We start from the raw sequence: 16293 nt of genomic DNA on the forward strand, positions 1-16293 counted from the left end.
ACTGGAGCAAGGACATGAACCTGGGTCTTCTGATCCAGAGGTAGAAACACTACCACTATGCTACCAAAGTCTTCGATGCCCAGGTCCCATGAATGAATAGAAGAAAATCTTAAATTAAAAAGGATTTAGCTGCTGGCCAAAGGTTCAGTTTTGCTACCCTCTTTAACAACAATGTTTCGCACTTCGAGGTTAGAGATGATCAATCTGTGTTATTCTGCATTTTGGATGAGTGATGCAAAACCAATCAGCTTAGTGAATACTGGTGGCATCAGATCAGGTCAGGGGAAGTTGTTATGCTTCACATGATTGGGAAAGGTTATGTGACTCGTACAGAGATCCATCAGAACTTGCCAATAAAGAATACATTAAGGTTATCATGGGAATCAAAAAGATAATAATTTCCTGAATTCATTTGATAAATAAATAATTAGCAGTGAAAATAGAGCCATGAAAGAAGAGCTTCCTTTTTGCATCAGTCATGCAAGTGTTGGCAGCCTTGTTCAGGTAATATTCTGCGTTAGTGAGACTAGACGGTAGTAAATATATAAAATTGCATTTAATACAAAATCATTTTTAAAATCATCTGTGTAATAAGTGCACTTAATGACTGGGTGAGAGATGGCTTCACCTTGTTGACAGGATATCTTGGTTCATTTTTCACTTATCTTTAGTTTCTAACTTCATTCAATGCAATCCTCTCCCAGTGCTCCACTGGACATTTTGCAGTCAATCTTCTGTTCATATTAAGTAAGTAAAACAAGATAAGAAACTTACTTAAACACTTAATTATTAACTCATTTTCATACACATAAATACTTGTGTTTAGTTACAAGATGTCCATTTATTTTCTTATAACATAAGAGTTGGACTTCAGTAGCAAAAGTTGAGATTTCCTGATGTGGAAATAAAGATGGCACAGTGGAGCCTCTCTGTACTTTAGTGCCCTGTACGTTTAATTTTTAAGCAAACAAAATTATCAAAAATTAAACTGAAAGATTCTGAAAAACCTATACAGGACTTATAATTTTTTGAACAGTTTGACATTTTGTGTAAGTCAAGTAGTGCATTGCAGTTAATTCACTGTATTATCCTACTTCTGAGTAGTTATATTTCCTGTGCCAATTTTAGCCTGAAAAGTATATGAAAGTATTCTGTTTGTAACAGAGCAGAAATCATTATGGGCAAATCGTGAATATCAATTGTTTTATGCCTTGCTTTATGGCATGCTGTTCTATGAAATGTGTAAGATTTTAAATTTCAGATCAGAAAAGACACAATCCTGTTTCTGGATACTTATTTTGCTGTGAACCACAATTGCAATTTATTGTCCAAACATTTTATTATAGATAAGAATGATTTCTTATTCAGGTGTTAAGGATGTGCAGATACACGTTGTGTCACTTTGCATTCTCACAAAATGTGAAAGGATCAACTGACTAGTCATTGCAAAAGCGGAGAGTTTCATTTGTGGCATTTAATTTTAACACACGCCCAGCATGAACCGATTTAAAAATGAACATCAGAAACTCTAAATACATGAAGCTAAAGTATAACCATATGTATAACATTTGTTTCAAAACTGCATGATTTTTAGGAACGTTAAGTGATAGTCATTATTGCAGCTTAGCAATGTTTGGATACCATCACTGTAGTGGCTGATTTACACAAGTGCAGAAGCCAGTATCGGACAACAAAAACAGTTCAGTGGTAATGCTCCCATATTTAATTTGTTATTATTGTTTTGTAAATACCCGCAATACAAATCTAATATGTGACTGCCTGGTTGTACTATGTACAATATACACTGTTAGCTGCCCAGATCACATTGTAATACCCTGATGAAGTCACTGTTGAATACCTTCCCATTACTAAGAATTAGCACCAATTTCGCAAGATACCTTGAAATCACATCATTATGGACTGATTAAAGAGCTACCCTACAAAAAATAATTCCGATTCTAATTGAGCATTTAAGCTGTGATCCTGAAAGTTTTAAACTTTAAACTGCAACCTGTAACAATTAGGTTAGAATGAAGAGAAAGGCTGTTAGATGTTCCCACCTTTTATAAATACTTAAAGTAATGTGCAGTGTGAAATACAGACCCAGTGTGATCTCATTATGTCCTGCTCAGAATTGCCACCCATTTGCTTTGGATCAGACAATCAAGGTTTTGAGTGGACAGTCTGAACAAACCTCAAACATAAGCTGTGATCCTGTAACAATCCACAGCTTCTGGTCATTATCCAAGAAATAATAAATCTTCCTTTGGTCTCCCTACATCTTATGACAAAATGCAACATGTGACTGGCTGACTCAGAATTGAAATGTGGGATTCCAAAAACATTACAGAAGTGCATACAGGAATATCTGATCCTAATCACATCTTTCAATTGTCTCTTAATGATTTCAAATTTTTGGCTGCCTTGCCGAGAAATCTATTTCAAATATTGATTATTCTACAAAAGAACTTTCAGACATTAGACTTAAATTTACCGTTCGATAGATTGCATCTGTGTATTGTTTCCCTTTTGTAAGTCTAACTTGGTAAAGATCCAAACTTTATCATTTTATATTGTCCTTAAGCTAACTGTTCAGTCATTTCCTGTCAGGGTGGAAGAAATAATGTTTCTATAGGGTTCCCTTATAGCTATATTTCTCCAGCATTAGGCTACATGCTTCAAGGATCTTCTATGCACCACCTAGGGGACTCAAATGTCTTTTTAAGAAACACTAGCATTTAATAGATTAATTCTTTTTTCAAACTTATGTACGTTGTATGTAGCTCAAACTTGCAACTGCTCTGATATTATTTAACTTCAAATGTCAACTTGAGAGACAACCATAAGTTTCTTCTGGTTTTACCGTCATGTATGCCAAAATAATTCATGGTTTATCAATCATTTCCCTTCTGATGTGCAATAATTTACATTTACCTGCACATGGTTTCACCATTACCACTATTACCACATAAAGATTTAAACAACTCATTCTTTAGTTTCTTGACTGCCTCACCAATATTGATTGCACCACCTGATTTAGGAGTTTTTTTCATTTTTGAAGTATTAATTTTTAGATTTTGACAGCCAAAGTGCTGTGGCTTACTTGAAACAGAAGGAATTCCCGTACAGAACTTATTGGCTATACAGCACAGTAATATTTCTGTCCACTGTCCACCCCACTGGTGTACTCAATAAAAGTCAACAAGTGAATGCTGCTTCCTAACCACCAATCACTTTCTTAACCATTTCCAGGTTTTACATTAACTTTCATCAATTTGTTCCAGATTCTTGGACAAAACTCTATCAAAACCTTCTGGAAGTCTAGTTAACACAACAATTAATTACATTTTTTAATGATCCTCATGAAAAGAAAAAAATACAAGTGTTTGACATTGGAAAATGTGAACAGTAGAAAGGAAAGATGAAATGTATCTAAGAGAAAGTGCACAATAAAACAGAATGCATTTCAGAGGTTTGGAAGGCAAAACGAGAGATAGTAGGAGAACAGGCAGAGAGCATCACAGCTGAAAGTGTGCCCAATGATGTACTTAAAGTCACAGAAAACAAGAAGTTGGAGTTAACTGTGTTTGGGTAAATGGATGGAGGAAATGTAGGAGGGAGCTATGGATTCCAGGTAAAGCATTAGAATCTTGAAGTCAATATTCTTGGAGTGCGGTAAACCAACAGAGTTTAGAAAAGACTGGAATGATGCAACTGAAGAATTTTTGCGTGCAGGATGAGAACCATAGAGTTCTGAATAAGTTGCACTTTGTTCAAGATGGAAACAAGAACATGAGGTGAAGGTGGAAGTGGTGTAGCAATGTAGAGGTAGTCTTAATAACTGAGAATGAGAAATGCGACAAAGTTCTATAGAGTCTCATTTAGACTGATGTGCAATTACAGAGATGAATGGACATTTGGGAATCATCAGCTGCTGAAAAGATTTCAGATTTACTGAAATACTAGTGGAGGAAAGTTTAGACCACCCAACTCTTTCTACTGGACTGGCAGATAGAAATTGTATCAATAGTCTTTGGAGGAGATGAAGAGGTAGAGTTTGATTCTGTTGATTATACACCTAACCTGACCCCATGCTTCTCCATAACTTCATCAGAGGTCTCCGTAATTTCATTGAGGGAATTATGGATAAATAATGAAGAAATAACACATCATAAAACTTCCTGCAGTTCATAAAAAGTTAAAAATGAAAGTTAAGTTTTGCTATATTTTAGGGCAACCTTGATGATCTTCTAGCATTTGTTAAACTAAAGGCTGCAAATGTGAATTCTTCCAAAGTTGAATTATGTACCCCATACTTTAGACATCCATTACATGCTGACATACAACATTCTTCTTAAGTCAAAGCCATTTGATGTCAAATTATCCTCATGCAATTTCCTCCACTAATTGACTATCTCCATGCTATTACAATTCTGACTCCAATCCAGGAACAGGTTGTTTAATAGATTTGAAGTGCTAACAAGGACATCATCACTCTTTATGTACAATATATTCTACAGCTATCAGAATATAAATGATCCATAATGGGAATTTTTAACAGTTACCTCTATCCAGTTAGAACTCTACCTTGATCTAGCTTGATAAGAATGACTGTAATCAGCAGGTTTTAGTCTTCAGCCAGGAGACAGAAATCTGCAATCAGCAAGCATCAGCCTCTAGATTCCAGCCCAGAGTAAGGTTACTGTCAAGGAGACCCTACTTTCAGCCTAAGAAGGTAAGCCAGGACTTCTGGTAAACTATTTTTGTGATGCTTTTATGGCAGCAACAACCAAACCTATCGGAAAGGCACAAGTGCAAAGCTTTAAAAAGAAATTGATAAAGTTCTTTGGTCCTCTACTAAAGTGAGTTGAAATGACCTTCTGTACGTAGAACAAGTGTAACCACATTAGAATCATAATGTTGACAGGACATCTCATTGAATCAGCTAGGTCTAAGTAATAGGAGAGTAAATGGCAATTTCCAAATGTTTGTAGTAAGTTACAGTAAGTAACTTACAAAGATACAATGGAATAGCAGATATCTCCCAATTACTCAGCTGTATTATTGAAGCTCACTGAATGTAATTAGTGTGACTGCAATAAGTCTAAGGTATGAAGAAACAAGGCAATTTTTTGTACCTGCTCCAATGAATGTATGATTTTTCTAAGACTCACTGTAGTTATCAGCAGTTGTCCCATCACCAAATCATGATGATCCTAGCCAATATTCAGAAAATCTTCTTTCAGTTAAGGAGTGGCGATTTTTCAGAGGACTAAAGCAATGGGATTAGATAAAAAATATTTATGAATTAATCCTAATGAATAATGTGCACATATGGTATTAGTTATTTCAAGCCTTGTAGTTCATCATCTCTAGCCAGTGAAACTCCTCTTGGAAGCCTTCTCAGGCCAGGCTTCAAACTTTTGTACCATCCCACTCAGCACAATTTAAGGGTTTGGAGATAAAGAGGTATGGAAAGCATTCCTTGGAACCACATCACAAATTCTTTTAACCCGATAACACTGGCACCATCTCAAAATACCCCAAATTCTCTATGTTTCTTATGTTAATGCCTTATTTAACATCATTGAGCAGGACTGTATAAAATAAAACAACAAAATTGAGAAGTAATGTCACCTGGACTCAATGACTGTGACCCAACTGCGAGCCATCTAGTAACAGCATCAATGAGAGAGTCAAACCCATTCCTGCATTGACCGTTTACAGTACAGCAGGAGTCTTGGTGTGCCTTTCTTCTGCAGCTGGAGTATGGCATAGATCAATCCCAAAATGCAGAGCAGCAGAATTAGTGGAACAATGACAATTACTATATTCATTGTTCTGGTATAGTCATCTACGGGGATGTTAATATGGATATCCACCTCTTCTTCTCTCTCTTTTTCCTTCTCTTCCGTTGTCTCATCTTCTTCATCATCCTCATCATCAATATCATTAGCATCATCAAAATCATCAATATCAAAATTAGGCTCCTTTTCATCAAAACCAGGTTCAACATCCTGATGGCATCCCATCCAGTCACGAAGAATGGATTTTGGATAACCAGGTTCTGTTCTCAGCAACTGGTTGTTAAACTTCCAGTATTTGGTACCTTTGTAAAAATGCGTGTAAGCTGTCAATCAAAATATAAATAGCTTTAGAAATGACATTGCAAGAAAAGTACCACATAATTAGTTCATTCAGCATTTTTACTCGATAGATACTTTATGTATTGATGATCATTATGTTATTGACAATTTGAACACAAGACGAAAACATTACATTTTTAGATGACATCAATTTGGGACAGTGATGCTTAGTCAATACTGAGGAGGGCTGCAAAAATTTACAGGACTCCATTAAAAAATTCACAGAATGGACATTGCATTTCATTGGACATGGCAATTTAATTTCAACACACAATTGAGATATTTTAATTTTTGGAAGTAAAGAGGGCACATATTACTTGTAAAACAAAAATGTATATAGGACTGAAGAGTAAAAGATTTGTGAGTGCAAATATCTGAATTACAATAGGTAGCAGGACCAGTTAACTGGGTCATAATGAAAAGCAGCAAGCACTAAGGGTTATTCAGAGTAACAGAAGAGTCCATACTGTACTTGGGCATAGAAAACTCATTATAAAGCAGTAACTAATAGCTGAATCTTGCGCTTTTTTGGCTAAATCCAAGTTGCATCAAATTTTTTAAGAGGATTTGTCACTGTGAAGCTCAGCGCTTTCTCTCACTCTATCCTAACAAACTCTCCTAATTAATTACCAATCCTGCCCCTTTGGAGTCTCTCTTGTCCAATTTCTGTCCCATCTTACCATAACCCATTCCTAGAACAACTCACTACTCACCAGTAGAATTCACTGGCATCCTTTGTACCCATGCCATCATACAGACCTGTTGTGCACCCAGTCAAGCATTCATTCCCGGACTGCCCTGTATGGTTCCTGACATTTGCTCTTGGCATAGAAGACAGGAGGAAATTGACAGCTCACTTTGTTGGCAGGGTCCTGAAGGCTGTGCAGGGTGGGATGGTGCTGACATAGAACTCCCTTTCCCACCCCAGGACCAATAGTGATAGTCACAATATCAGGCAACGCCAGCTGGGTTTGGGATTGTCATCCAGGTTAAAGATGTTTGGAAGAATGCCCAGCACTAAAAAAGATCAATGTTCTTTGCCACTCCACCAAGATTAGGCTCAGCATCTCCTTTCCAATGATTCACACTTACTCTATTATTACTACTGCACTCACTTCCCACCAAGGTTCACTACTCTCACTACTGCCAACAACAGCTTCCCTCATCTGTTCTCACCTATCCCAATCTCCAACACCACTAGCCCTGCACGCCTTCTACACTGCTTATACACTCTCTTGGACCAACTCTCCATCTGCATCAAATGTGCAGTCACTGTAGTCCCAGAAGATCAATAGGTTCGCTCTTTCATTAGACAGAGACAATTGGTGGTGGGTTTAACCTGAGGGTCACCACAGCTCAGGCAAGGGGCAACATTGGGAAGGCAGGGACCTTCATGGCAACCTCAGCTAGTAGAAAAATTGAACCCTTGCTGTTGGTGTCATGCTGCATTGCAAACTAGCTATCACGTCAACTGAGCTAACTGGCTTACCAAATGTCATAGCTGATCCAACAAATTTTATCTCCCCTTACCAGCCTTCCTCTTTCATTCCAGGAGGGAACACCCACAGTAGAATAGAAAGAATCAAGACAGGTGGAGTGCTGCCTGATATGTAGCTCCTCACCCTGATGAGATCCTGACTTGACCATCCTAAGAAGGGCCTGAATTGGCATTGGAGGCTGCCCTTTGTTGTTCCAGGACCCCAGAGTGAAGGTGATCCTCTTTGATTTGGCTAAGATCCGCTGGTAACAATGACAAGCGTCCTAGTTTTGTGCCTGCACAAAATGACAAGGCAAGACAGCTGTTCTGTGAGCCTGGTATCAATGTCTGAGCGGGCAAAGCATAAAAAAGCTAGAAAAGGTGATGCAAGGCAGGAACGCAATGAACACCCAGGTATGTTCAGACTGAGTAAGCACTATAAGAGCAAGCTAAGAGCCAAGAGATGCAGCCTGGCCCAGTTCATGATCTAGGCACATGTCCCTGAGTGCACAGTGTCCTTGCTGTAGCATTAAAATGATTGCTGACTGCAATACAGAATTGAAGTGCAAAGGTGCAGAAGCCACATGTAAGTGAATTGGATATGTGCCATGAGGGTCCTTACGGGTTGGCACACGTCCAATGTTGAAGTCTGTGGACATGAGGTGCATCTGTCCACCATCTACAAGATACAAATCACAAATGGGGAAGGCTATTGCCTAGTGGTACTATTGCTTGCCTATTAATCCAGAAGCCCAGGTAATGTTCTCGGGACGTAGATTCAAATTCCAGATGTTGTCAGATGTTGGAATTCAATAAAAATCTGGAATTAGAGTCTAATGATGACCATGAATCCATTGTTAATGATGGAAAAATCCATCTGGTTCACTAATATCCTTTAAGGAAGGAAACTGCCATCCTTACCTGGTCTGGCCTACATGTGTCTCCAGACCCACAGCAATGTGGTTGACTCTTAACTGCCCTCTGGGCAATTAGGGATGGGCAATAAATCCTGGCCTAGCCAGTGATGCCCTCATCCTGTGAATGAATTAAAAAAAGAAGTGTGATGGAATACTCCCCACTTACCTGGATGAATGCAGCTCCAACAAAACTCAAGAAGCTTGACACCATCCAGGACAAAGCAGCTCACTTGACTGACACCACAACCATTCACTTCCTCCAACTACCAACACTCAGTAGCAACAGTGTGTACCACCTACAAGACACACTGCAGTAATTCATTAAGGTTCATTACACAGCACCTTCCAAACCCATGACCACAGCCATGTAGGACAAGTTACAGTAGAACACCACCACCTGCAAGTTCCCCAAGAAACTCACCATCCTGCGTTGGAAGTATATCACCATTCCTTCAATGTTGCTCGGCCAAAATCCTGGAACACCCCCCCAATAACACAATATATGTTTACCTACAAAAGATCAACTGCTGAGGTTTAAGAAGACAATCACTACTACTTTCTCAAAAGCCAGTAGTGATGAGTAATATATGCTGGCCCTGCCAGCAAAGCCTACATCCGATGAATTTTTCTTTTCAAAAATGTGGCTAATGCTCATGGAGAATGCCCTAGGATATTGGAGCACGGTTCCCAACAATGGTTCAGGGCAAGAGGCAAATTACATCTGCCAGGTGCTCATTCTGGTCTTCTTGTTGAGTTTTCCAATGTTTTGCTTATTTGGTTAGATGAGAGTTTGAATAGTAATAGAGTGATTTGTGGCATTAACAAGATGTTTAATAATAATGGCCATCAACTGGTGCCTTTTAAGAATCTTGCAATGCTGCTTCTGAAAATCATAGAAGATTGAGCAAGACTTTCTCAACCTTTGAGATGGGCCTCAGTGCGCGGGATGCCTGATACTGCCACACAGCCTGCTGTAGTCCACATCACTCAGACCTCATTAGATTCTGCCCTAAGTGACTATTTTTTCCATTATGTGTTATACTATTGTTGACCTTGCACTCTTTATAAAAAATGATGTTTCATGCTCACATCATACAACAGTATAGCCATTACCTGAAGTTAAATGCAATTTCTTTTCATTTATCAAATAGAAGCAATTTCCAGCATTCAATGTGCTCAGCAGTTTCCACTTAACCGGGCTTGCTATTTTCTTATAATTCTCCAAATGGAGATTTTGCTTACCTCCATCATCAGTAAGGAAGGCCCCCTTTGGTGAAGGTGGGATTCCTTTCCAAACACTGATAGGCTTTGGATAGCCATTATCTACTGCTCTCCTCTCTTCACTGAAGCGCCAGTATCTGAAATTATCAGAAAGTCTAGTCAATATCCAGTGTTAAGCAACACCATAAAAGACAAATCAGTCTCTCTTAAACTCACATTATTGTCTACCTAAGGGATATTAAGTCTGGGTAGGTAACTCTACATCAAAGGCCATACAAGGTCAATGGACCAGGTCAGGTAATTAAATTCAAGGCATCAAATACCTCAAATGAAATGTGAGTAGACATATTTATACAAAATACTTTTTGAAGTGCATTGGGCAGGGACATGTTATTGAATACTTCCAGTGCAGAATCTGTGCCAGGTCAGTAATGGCCTGAAAACATTTTTTTGTTATTATGGAAGTAAAATGTCTTTGCAGTACGGTTCGAGAAGTGAAGATCGTTGCAACTCTAACACTAAGGTCAGAGCTCTCTTCTGCAATCCCACACGAATATCTAAATGTAAAATGACATGAAACTCAAAACAAACCTGTCACCTCTGAAGAAGTATGTCTGACCAGTGATTTCCCACCAAATAGCTGCATCAATCCTGTCATGAGGCATTCCAGCACCAAGTTCCATCAGATGACGAGGGTACCCTGGCTCCAACATCGCTTCATTGAACAGCCAGAATTTGTCACCTGGAAATGAAGAAAGAATACTATTTACCTTTCAACCTAATTTGAATTCTATAAAACATTGAAACCTCAAGACATATTATTCTTATGCTGCCATAAAAATATCTTTATTTTCAAACTTAGAAATTTAATGGGTGACATCTTACATCCTGAATAAGCTGTGTCATCAGTTTCTACCCATTTTGTGGAGGGGGATATTGTTACAGATATAGGTAGATCCTACCTAAAACACTGGTGTCAGGAATTTTCTTGGGTAAATTTCCTACTCTGCAACTATATTATTGCAATTCTAATGAAGAAAAAGAAATCAGGAGGAAACATCCAGCACAAGTCCACAACAATCTAAGAAGAGCACTGGCATAAATGGGTTTTTACCAATGTGCACACAGAATGAGCACCATGGTTAATACAACAATTTTGAAGCAATTTTGGCCCATTTGTTTCTTCTGACATTTATATAAAAAATGTCATCCCCAGCACCATCACTGAAACTTGTTTCCCAAATGAAATATCCTTGCTGAAATGTTTGGGACAAGGTGAGGAGTATCTGAAGCAATTCATGTTGTGTGAGAGGTATTCTAATGTCTACCTGGTATTCACATATATGTATATCTACAGACAAAGGTCAAAGGGCTTTGAATAGCAGAAAATCAGAGCCGGGGTGGGGGGAGTCCTAAGTTTCGAGCTAGGTTGTTACAGGAGGTGTGAAGGCGCAGTAACTTGGAAGACTGAGGAATGTTTCAGAGCTTCAGAAGCATACTATGCTATCAGGATGCTACATAAAAGACATGCCAAGTGATCGTCACTCAGTGAAACCAACTGCCTACATGTGCCAACATGCTAATAAGTATATCTGTAGTCAGTTCTGCACTTGCCTCGGAGCAAATGAGGGGATCTGTTTTTCACTATGTTCAAACAGATGTGCTACCTTCCTGTAAGTCTCTGCTTAAACTCAATCATGACAGTTTTATCCCAGTCAACTGGTAAAGTCAGCATCAGATGGCATCATGGCAGATTTAAAGGGCTGTCAGCCCTTTAAAGAATCCATCAGATTTTCTGAGACACCCGAATTGCATCTTCATAAGCCAAGTGGCCTGCTCAACGGTCACATGTTGTCCTTTCATAGGTGTTATAACTCTCCTTTGCATCTGTACAAGAGATACTCATAGACATGAGGATCCAGAGCTTTAGTGGGTAGATCTTGTCAACATAGTACTCCAGCTGCAGTCTAACCAAGCTGCTATACAACTGAAGGAGTACTTCTCTACTTCTGTGCTCAAATCCTCTTGTGACAAAGGCTAACATTCCATAACCTTCCTAATTGAATATTGCACCTGCATACTAGCTTTCTTTGACTTATTAACAAGGATACCCAGTCCCTTTGTATGCTACATTTACAGTTTCCAACCTCTCGCTATTTAAGAAATAATCTGCAAGTTTGTTTCTCTTACCAAAATGGATAACCTCACATTTTCCCATGTTTTCTGTCCATTCACTGAGCCTGTTCAATCCACATGAAATCCTTTACACCTTCCTCGCAATATACATTCCTGCTTAGCTTTGTATCAATTGCAAATTTGGAAATATTTCATTTGGTCTGTATGTCCAAATCATTGATGTATATTATGAATATGGGGCACATGTACTGATTCTTGTGGGACCACAATAATCAATCTGCCAACACAAGAATGACGCATTTATGCTGACCCTGTTTTCTGTCTGTTATCAAATCCTTAATCCATGCTACTACATTAGCTCTGATTCCCATATGCTTTAATTTTGCTAACCAACTTTATGTGGGGGCCATCAACAAAAGCATTCTGAAAATTCAAGTATACTACATCCACTGACTCCCCTTTATCAATTTTGTTAGTAACATCCTCAAACAGCACCAACAGATTTGTCAAACACAATTGCCACTTTACAAATCCATGCTGATTATGCGCAATCAGATCATTTTTATCTAAATGCCCCTTTATCAATCTTCTATGATAAATTCCAGCATTTTCCTTACACTGATATAAGACCTACAGGTCTGTAGTTCTTTCTTGTCCTTTCTTAAATAGTGTGGTGACATTTGTGTGCTTTTAATCTTCAGGAATCATTCCAGAATCTATGGAACTTTTGAAAGATAACTACCAAAGCACTAATCACCTCGATAATCAGCTCCTTCAACAGTGGGATGTAGCCTATCAGGTCATGGCATCTATAAATTTTCAGCACTATTCAAATTTCTTAATATAGCCTAATGTTAATTTCCTTCAAATTCTCATTCGCTCAAGTCACTTGGATTTCTAATTCTGGGAGATATTTGTATCTTCTTCGGTGAAAACAGATACAAAGTAATCATTTAGTTCTCTGTTGTTTCTCTATTTCCTGTTATTAAATTCTCCCAAATCTGTCTATATGTTTCTGTTTCACATATTTGTGGAAGTGTTTAACAGTCCAAGTTTACATCTCTTTTCCTAGATTGTATTCATATTCTATTTTTTCTTTTCTTCTCAGTTTCTTGGTCTTCCTTTGTTGCATTCCAAAAACCTTCCAGTCCTCGCATTTATTACAATTGGAGGTCACCTTGGAAACAATTCTTTTAATCTTATACGACCCTTCATTTTCTTTGTCACCCATTCTTGACTGGCCCTTTTGCACCTGGGAGAATCAATGATGGCCCCAAAGCTGATGATCCCACTGAATGACTGTCTGTATTGGTGTGGTAGCATACACAGTTAACAACCCTCTTAAATGTCCCTTGGTCACATCCTTAATTAAGATCTGCAGACTGTGAAATTTTATCCATCTCTCCAGTAGATTCCTATATAGGACTGAAAAGTTGATAAGCACAGAGATCTTTGGCGCAACTGACATCAGGAGTCCATTAACTTTCGTAAATGTCAGTTCATCCTGTAGAACAGTGCAGAGATCGATGACAGTCTGTCTGGAGAGTGGTTGGCTTCACTGACACTTGGACTTTTGAAACAAGTTCAACCTCATGCATTCACTTTCTCCTCAAGATAGCTTTTTCTGTACCTTTGGCTTGCTCCTATGTACATTTCTATGACTGTTCCTGAGATTTCCAACTTCCCTGTCTCTGAGATGGAACTCCTTAATGAGGATCCAAGACCAACGTGGATCTGCCTTACAAGATGAATCTCGTCCTTATTTCTGGTCTTTCTACTGAGTAGGCTTCCCCATCCTAAAACCCATGTATCCGTTCTTCTTCAGAGAGGTGCCACTGCTCCAGATGAACATGCCAACACTCCCCACAGTTCTGCCAATGTCTGTTAGTTTCCTTTGTGAACCACACATCCTGCCACTGCATACTGGCTCTTTCGATGAATACTTAACAGAGCCAAAACTTGAGTCCTAATTTAATAGGATTGGACTCAAAAGTTAAGGGGTTCCCATGCATACATGGTAAAATGAGAAATTTGCCATGAAATTGCAGTAAATTGGTAATTCAACAAGCTTAACTGGTATTTCTACTGCCTTGATGTCTGAAGTCTGTGCTCCATGCTTCCTGTTAGATAAATACAGTCTTCCCATTTTCTGGCCGCTCCTAGCTGCTTCCAAACTCACTTTAAATCAACAGGTTAAATTCTAGTCTGTATTTCTGCTGAAAAAATACTGGCTGTTATTATCAACAGCAGAGTTAATGTTTGAATCCAGTACAAATCTTCCTCAGAACTGAAAGGAGCTGGGTAATGCCCTCCCCATGACTGTCTGCAGCAAGGATCCAGGGAGAAAATGGGGACTGCAGATGCTGGAGATCAGAGTCAAAAAGTGTGGTACTGGAAAAGTACAGCCGGTTAGGCAGCATCCAGGGAGCAGGAGAGTCGATGTTTCGAGCATAAGCTCTTCATCAGGAATGAGGGGATGGCCCCAGGGAGCTGAGACATAAATGGGGAGGTGGGTGTAGCTGGGAATGTGATAGGTAGATGAAGGTGAGGGGTGATGGTGATAGGTCAGGGAGAAGGGTGGAGTGAATAGGTGGAAAGGAAGATGGACAGGTAGGACAGTTCAAGAGGGCGGTGACAAGTTGGAAGGTTGGACTGGGATAAGGTGGGTGGAGGGGAAATGAGGAAACTGGTCAAAACGACATTGATCCCGAGTGGTTGGAAATTCCCAAGGTGGAAGAGGAGGTGTTCTTCCTCCAGAAGTCAGGTGGCTAGAGATTGGCAGTGGAGGAGGTCCAGGACTTGCATGTCCTTGGCAGAGTGGAAGCGCAGGTTTTGCACTTCTTGCCCTGGCAGACGTAGGTGCCGGGAGTGGAGGGTGGGTTGGTGGGGGGGTGTGGACCTAACAAGGGATGCGCGGAGGGAATGGTCTCTCCGGAATGCAGTTAGGACTCTAAGTTTTTTGAATTCTTTCCTTAAACGTTCTTTCTTCTCTTCATTTTCATCTTCTGAAAAACTACCATTTTTATCAAGTTTTGGGTCATTTGCCCCAATAATTCCTGGGAGTGGTTTGATGTCAAATCTTGCAGTAAAGTTCCTGGGAAGCATCTTCAGGTATTTTATCGAGGTGAATGCACTATATGAATGCTGTTGTCACTGTCAGAACAAGAGCATGCCTGCAACCAAAAATTCTCCTCTGCTGATCCTCCATTCTGAGGACACTGCACAGTAATCTCAAGAACAAGAAGGTTATTTTAAAATTGGATATTATAAACGTGGTTTTGGAGAATGGGAACGGATTGAACAGGCAGTACCTTTGCTGCACAGGCACAGCTTTTGACATGTGTGAACTCTTTAAAGGGCATGGAAGAAAACTGAAGTCCCTTCCCCCACCGCACCCAGTATGTATTATTCAAGACTTTCCTAACTTAAGACAAATAATACTGTTTGGCCAACCTAAAAAATATTGAAATAATATTTATGATTGCTACTCTATGACTAGTAACTATTTTCTATAACAGAGGCTTTGCTAAGAAATTATTTTGGACCTGTGAAACTACTAAGCCTATTCACTTTCCACAACCAGCATCTGTCCAATTTTGGATTTGGCAAAGGGTAACAGCCCTATCAGTATGCTGCATGGTTTCACTCATTGTGTGTACTTGTAAGGAAATAGAATCTGTAAACAGCCTTCTGGGAGTGCTCATGTGATGCAGAGGCTGCCTCACCCACAGCTGTTCTGTGCTTATGTCTGGGAAATCTAAATGTTCAGCCTTTACCCTCTATACAAAGTAATGATGTTTCATCCTGCCTGGAAACAATGGTAAATATACAACAAACACACATTTTCCTGCACTTTACACCAAAGTCTCCTGAAAAAGCAGATAAGAAGTCCAGCCACTTCCCACCTATAAAAGAATTGTTGTTGAGCAAATACAAAAAAAAGAAAAAGGCTGAAGGTCAAAGGTTTAAACATCCTTACAAATTAAAAAAAATTATATTGTTTGCACTTTCAATTACTTCCATCGCTGAACTCTCATTTGCTCTGCAGGGCACAGAGCCAATAGACACAGTCATGCAGAGGGAAATTTCAATCTCTCCCAGCAGGTGGAAATTGGACAATTAAACAGAGTAGATTTAACACCAACAACAAAAAAAATCTATTTACACAGCATCTTTAACATAGTAAACATTCCAAGATATTTTACAAAAGCATTATGAAAAAAAGATCTGACCCCAACCTACATGAGGAGATATCAGAGCGGATAATCAGAACTTGATTTTATAACATTTTAAGAAGTGTCTTGAAGGAGATCTAAGAGGTAGAAAGGCAAAGGATTCAGGGAGTGAATACAAAGTGAAATAACTCCATGAAGGCTGTTATCCTGTCACCAAGTCA

At 39.1% G+C, this 16293-nt stretch overlaps 1 protein-coding gene across 1 annotated transcript in view; it reads right to left on the reverse strand.

Annotated features, from left to right (window-relative positions):
* Positions 1-1454: 1454 nt before the first annotated feature.
* LOC140453202 (matrix metalloproteinase-15-like) overlaps positions 1455-16293 on the reverse strand; it is a 100529-nt gene continuing 85690 nt past the window's right edge. Inside the window, exons 8-10 of the mRNA XM_072547729.1 lie at positions 10353-10503; positions 9783-9898; positions 1455-6130 (exon numbers count right to left, since the gene is read on the reverse strand). Of these exons, the coding sequence (XP_072403830.1) occupies positions 5697-6130; positions 9783-9898; positions 10353-10503 (701 nt within the window). The 3' untranslated portion in view covers positions 1455-5696. The remainder of the gene's footprint in view (positions 6131-9782; positions 9899-10352; positions 10504-16293) is intronic.

Source organism: Chiloscyllium punctatum, chromosome 26, assembly GCF_047496795.1.
Source record: "Chiloscyllium punctatum isolate Juve2018m chromosome 26, sChiPun1.3, whole genome shotgun sequence".
In the NCBI taxonomy this organism is placed as follows: Eukaryota; Metazoa; Chordata; class Chondrichthyes; order Orectolobiformes; family Hemiscylliidae; genus Chiloscyllium; species Chiloscyllium punctatum.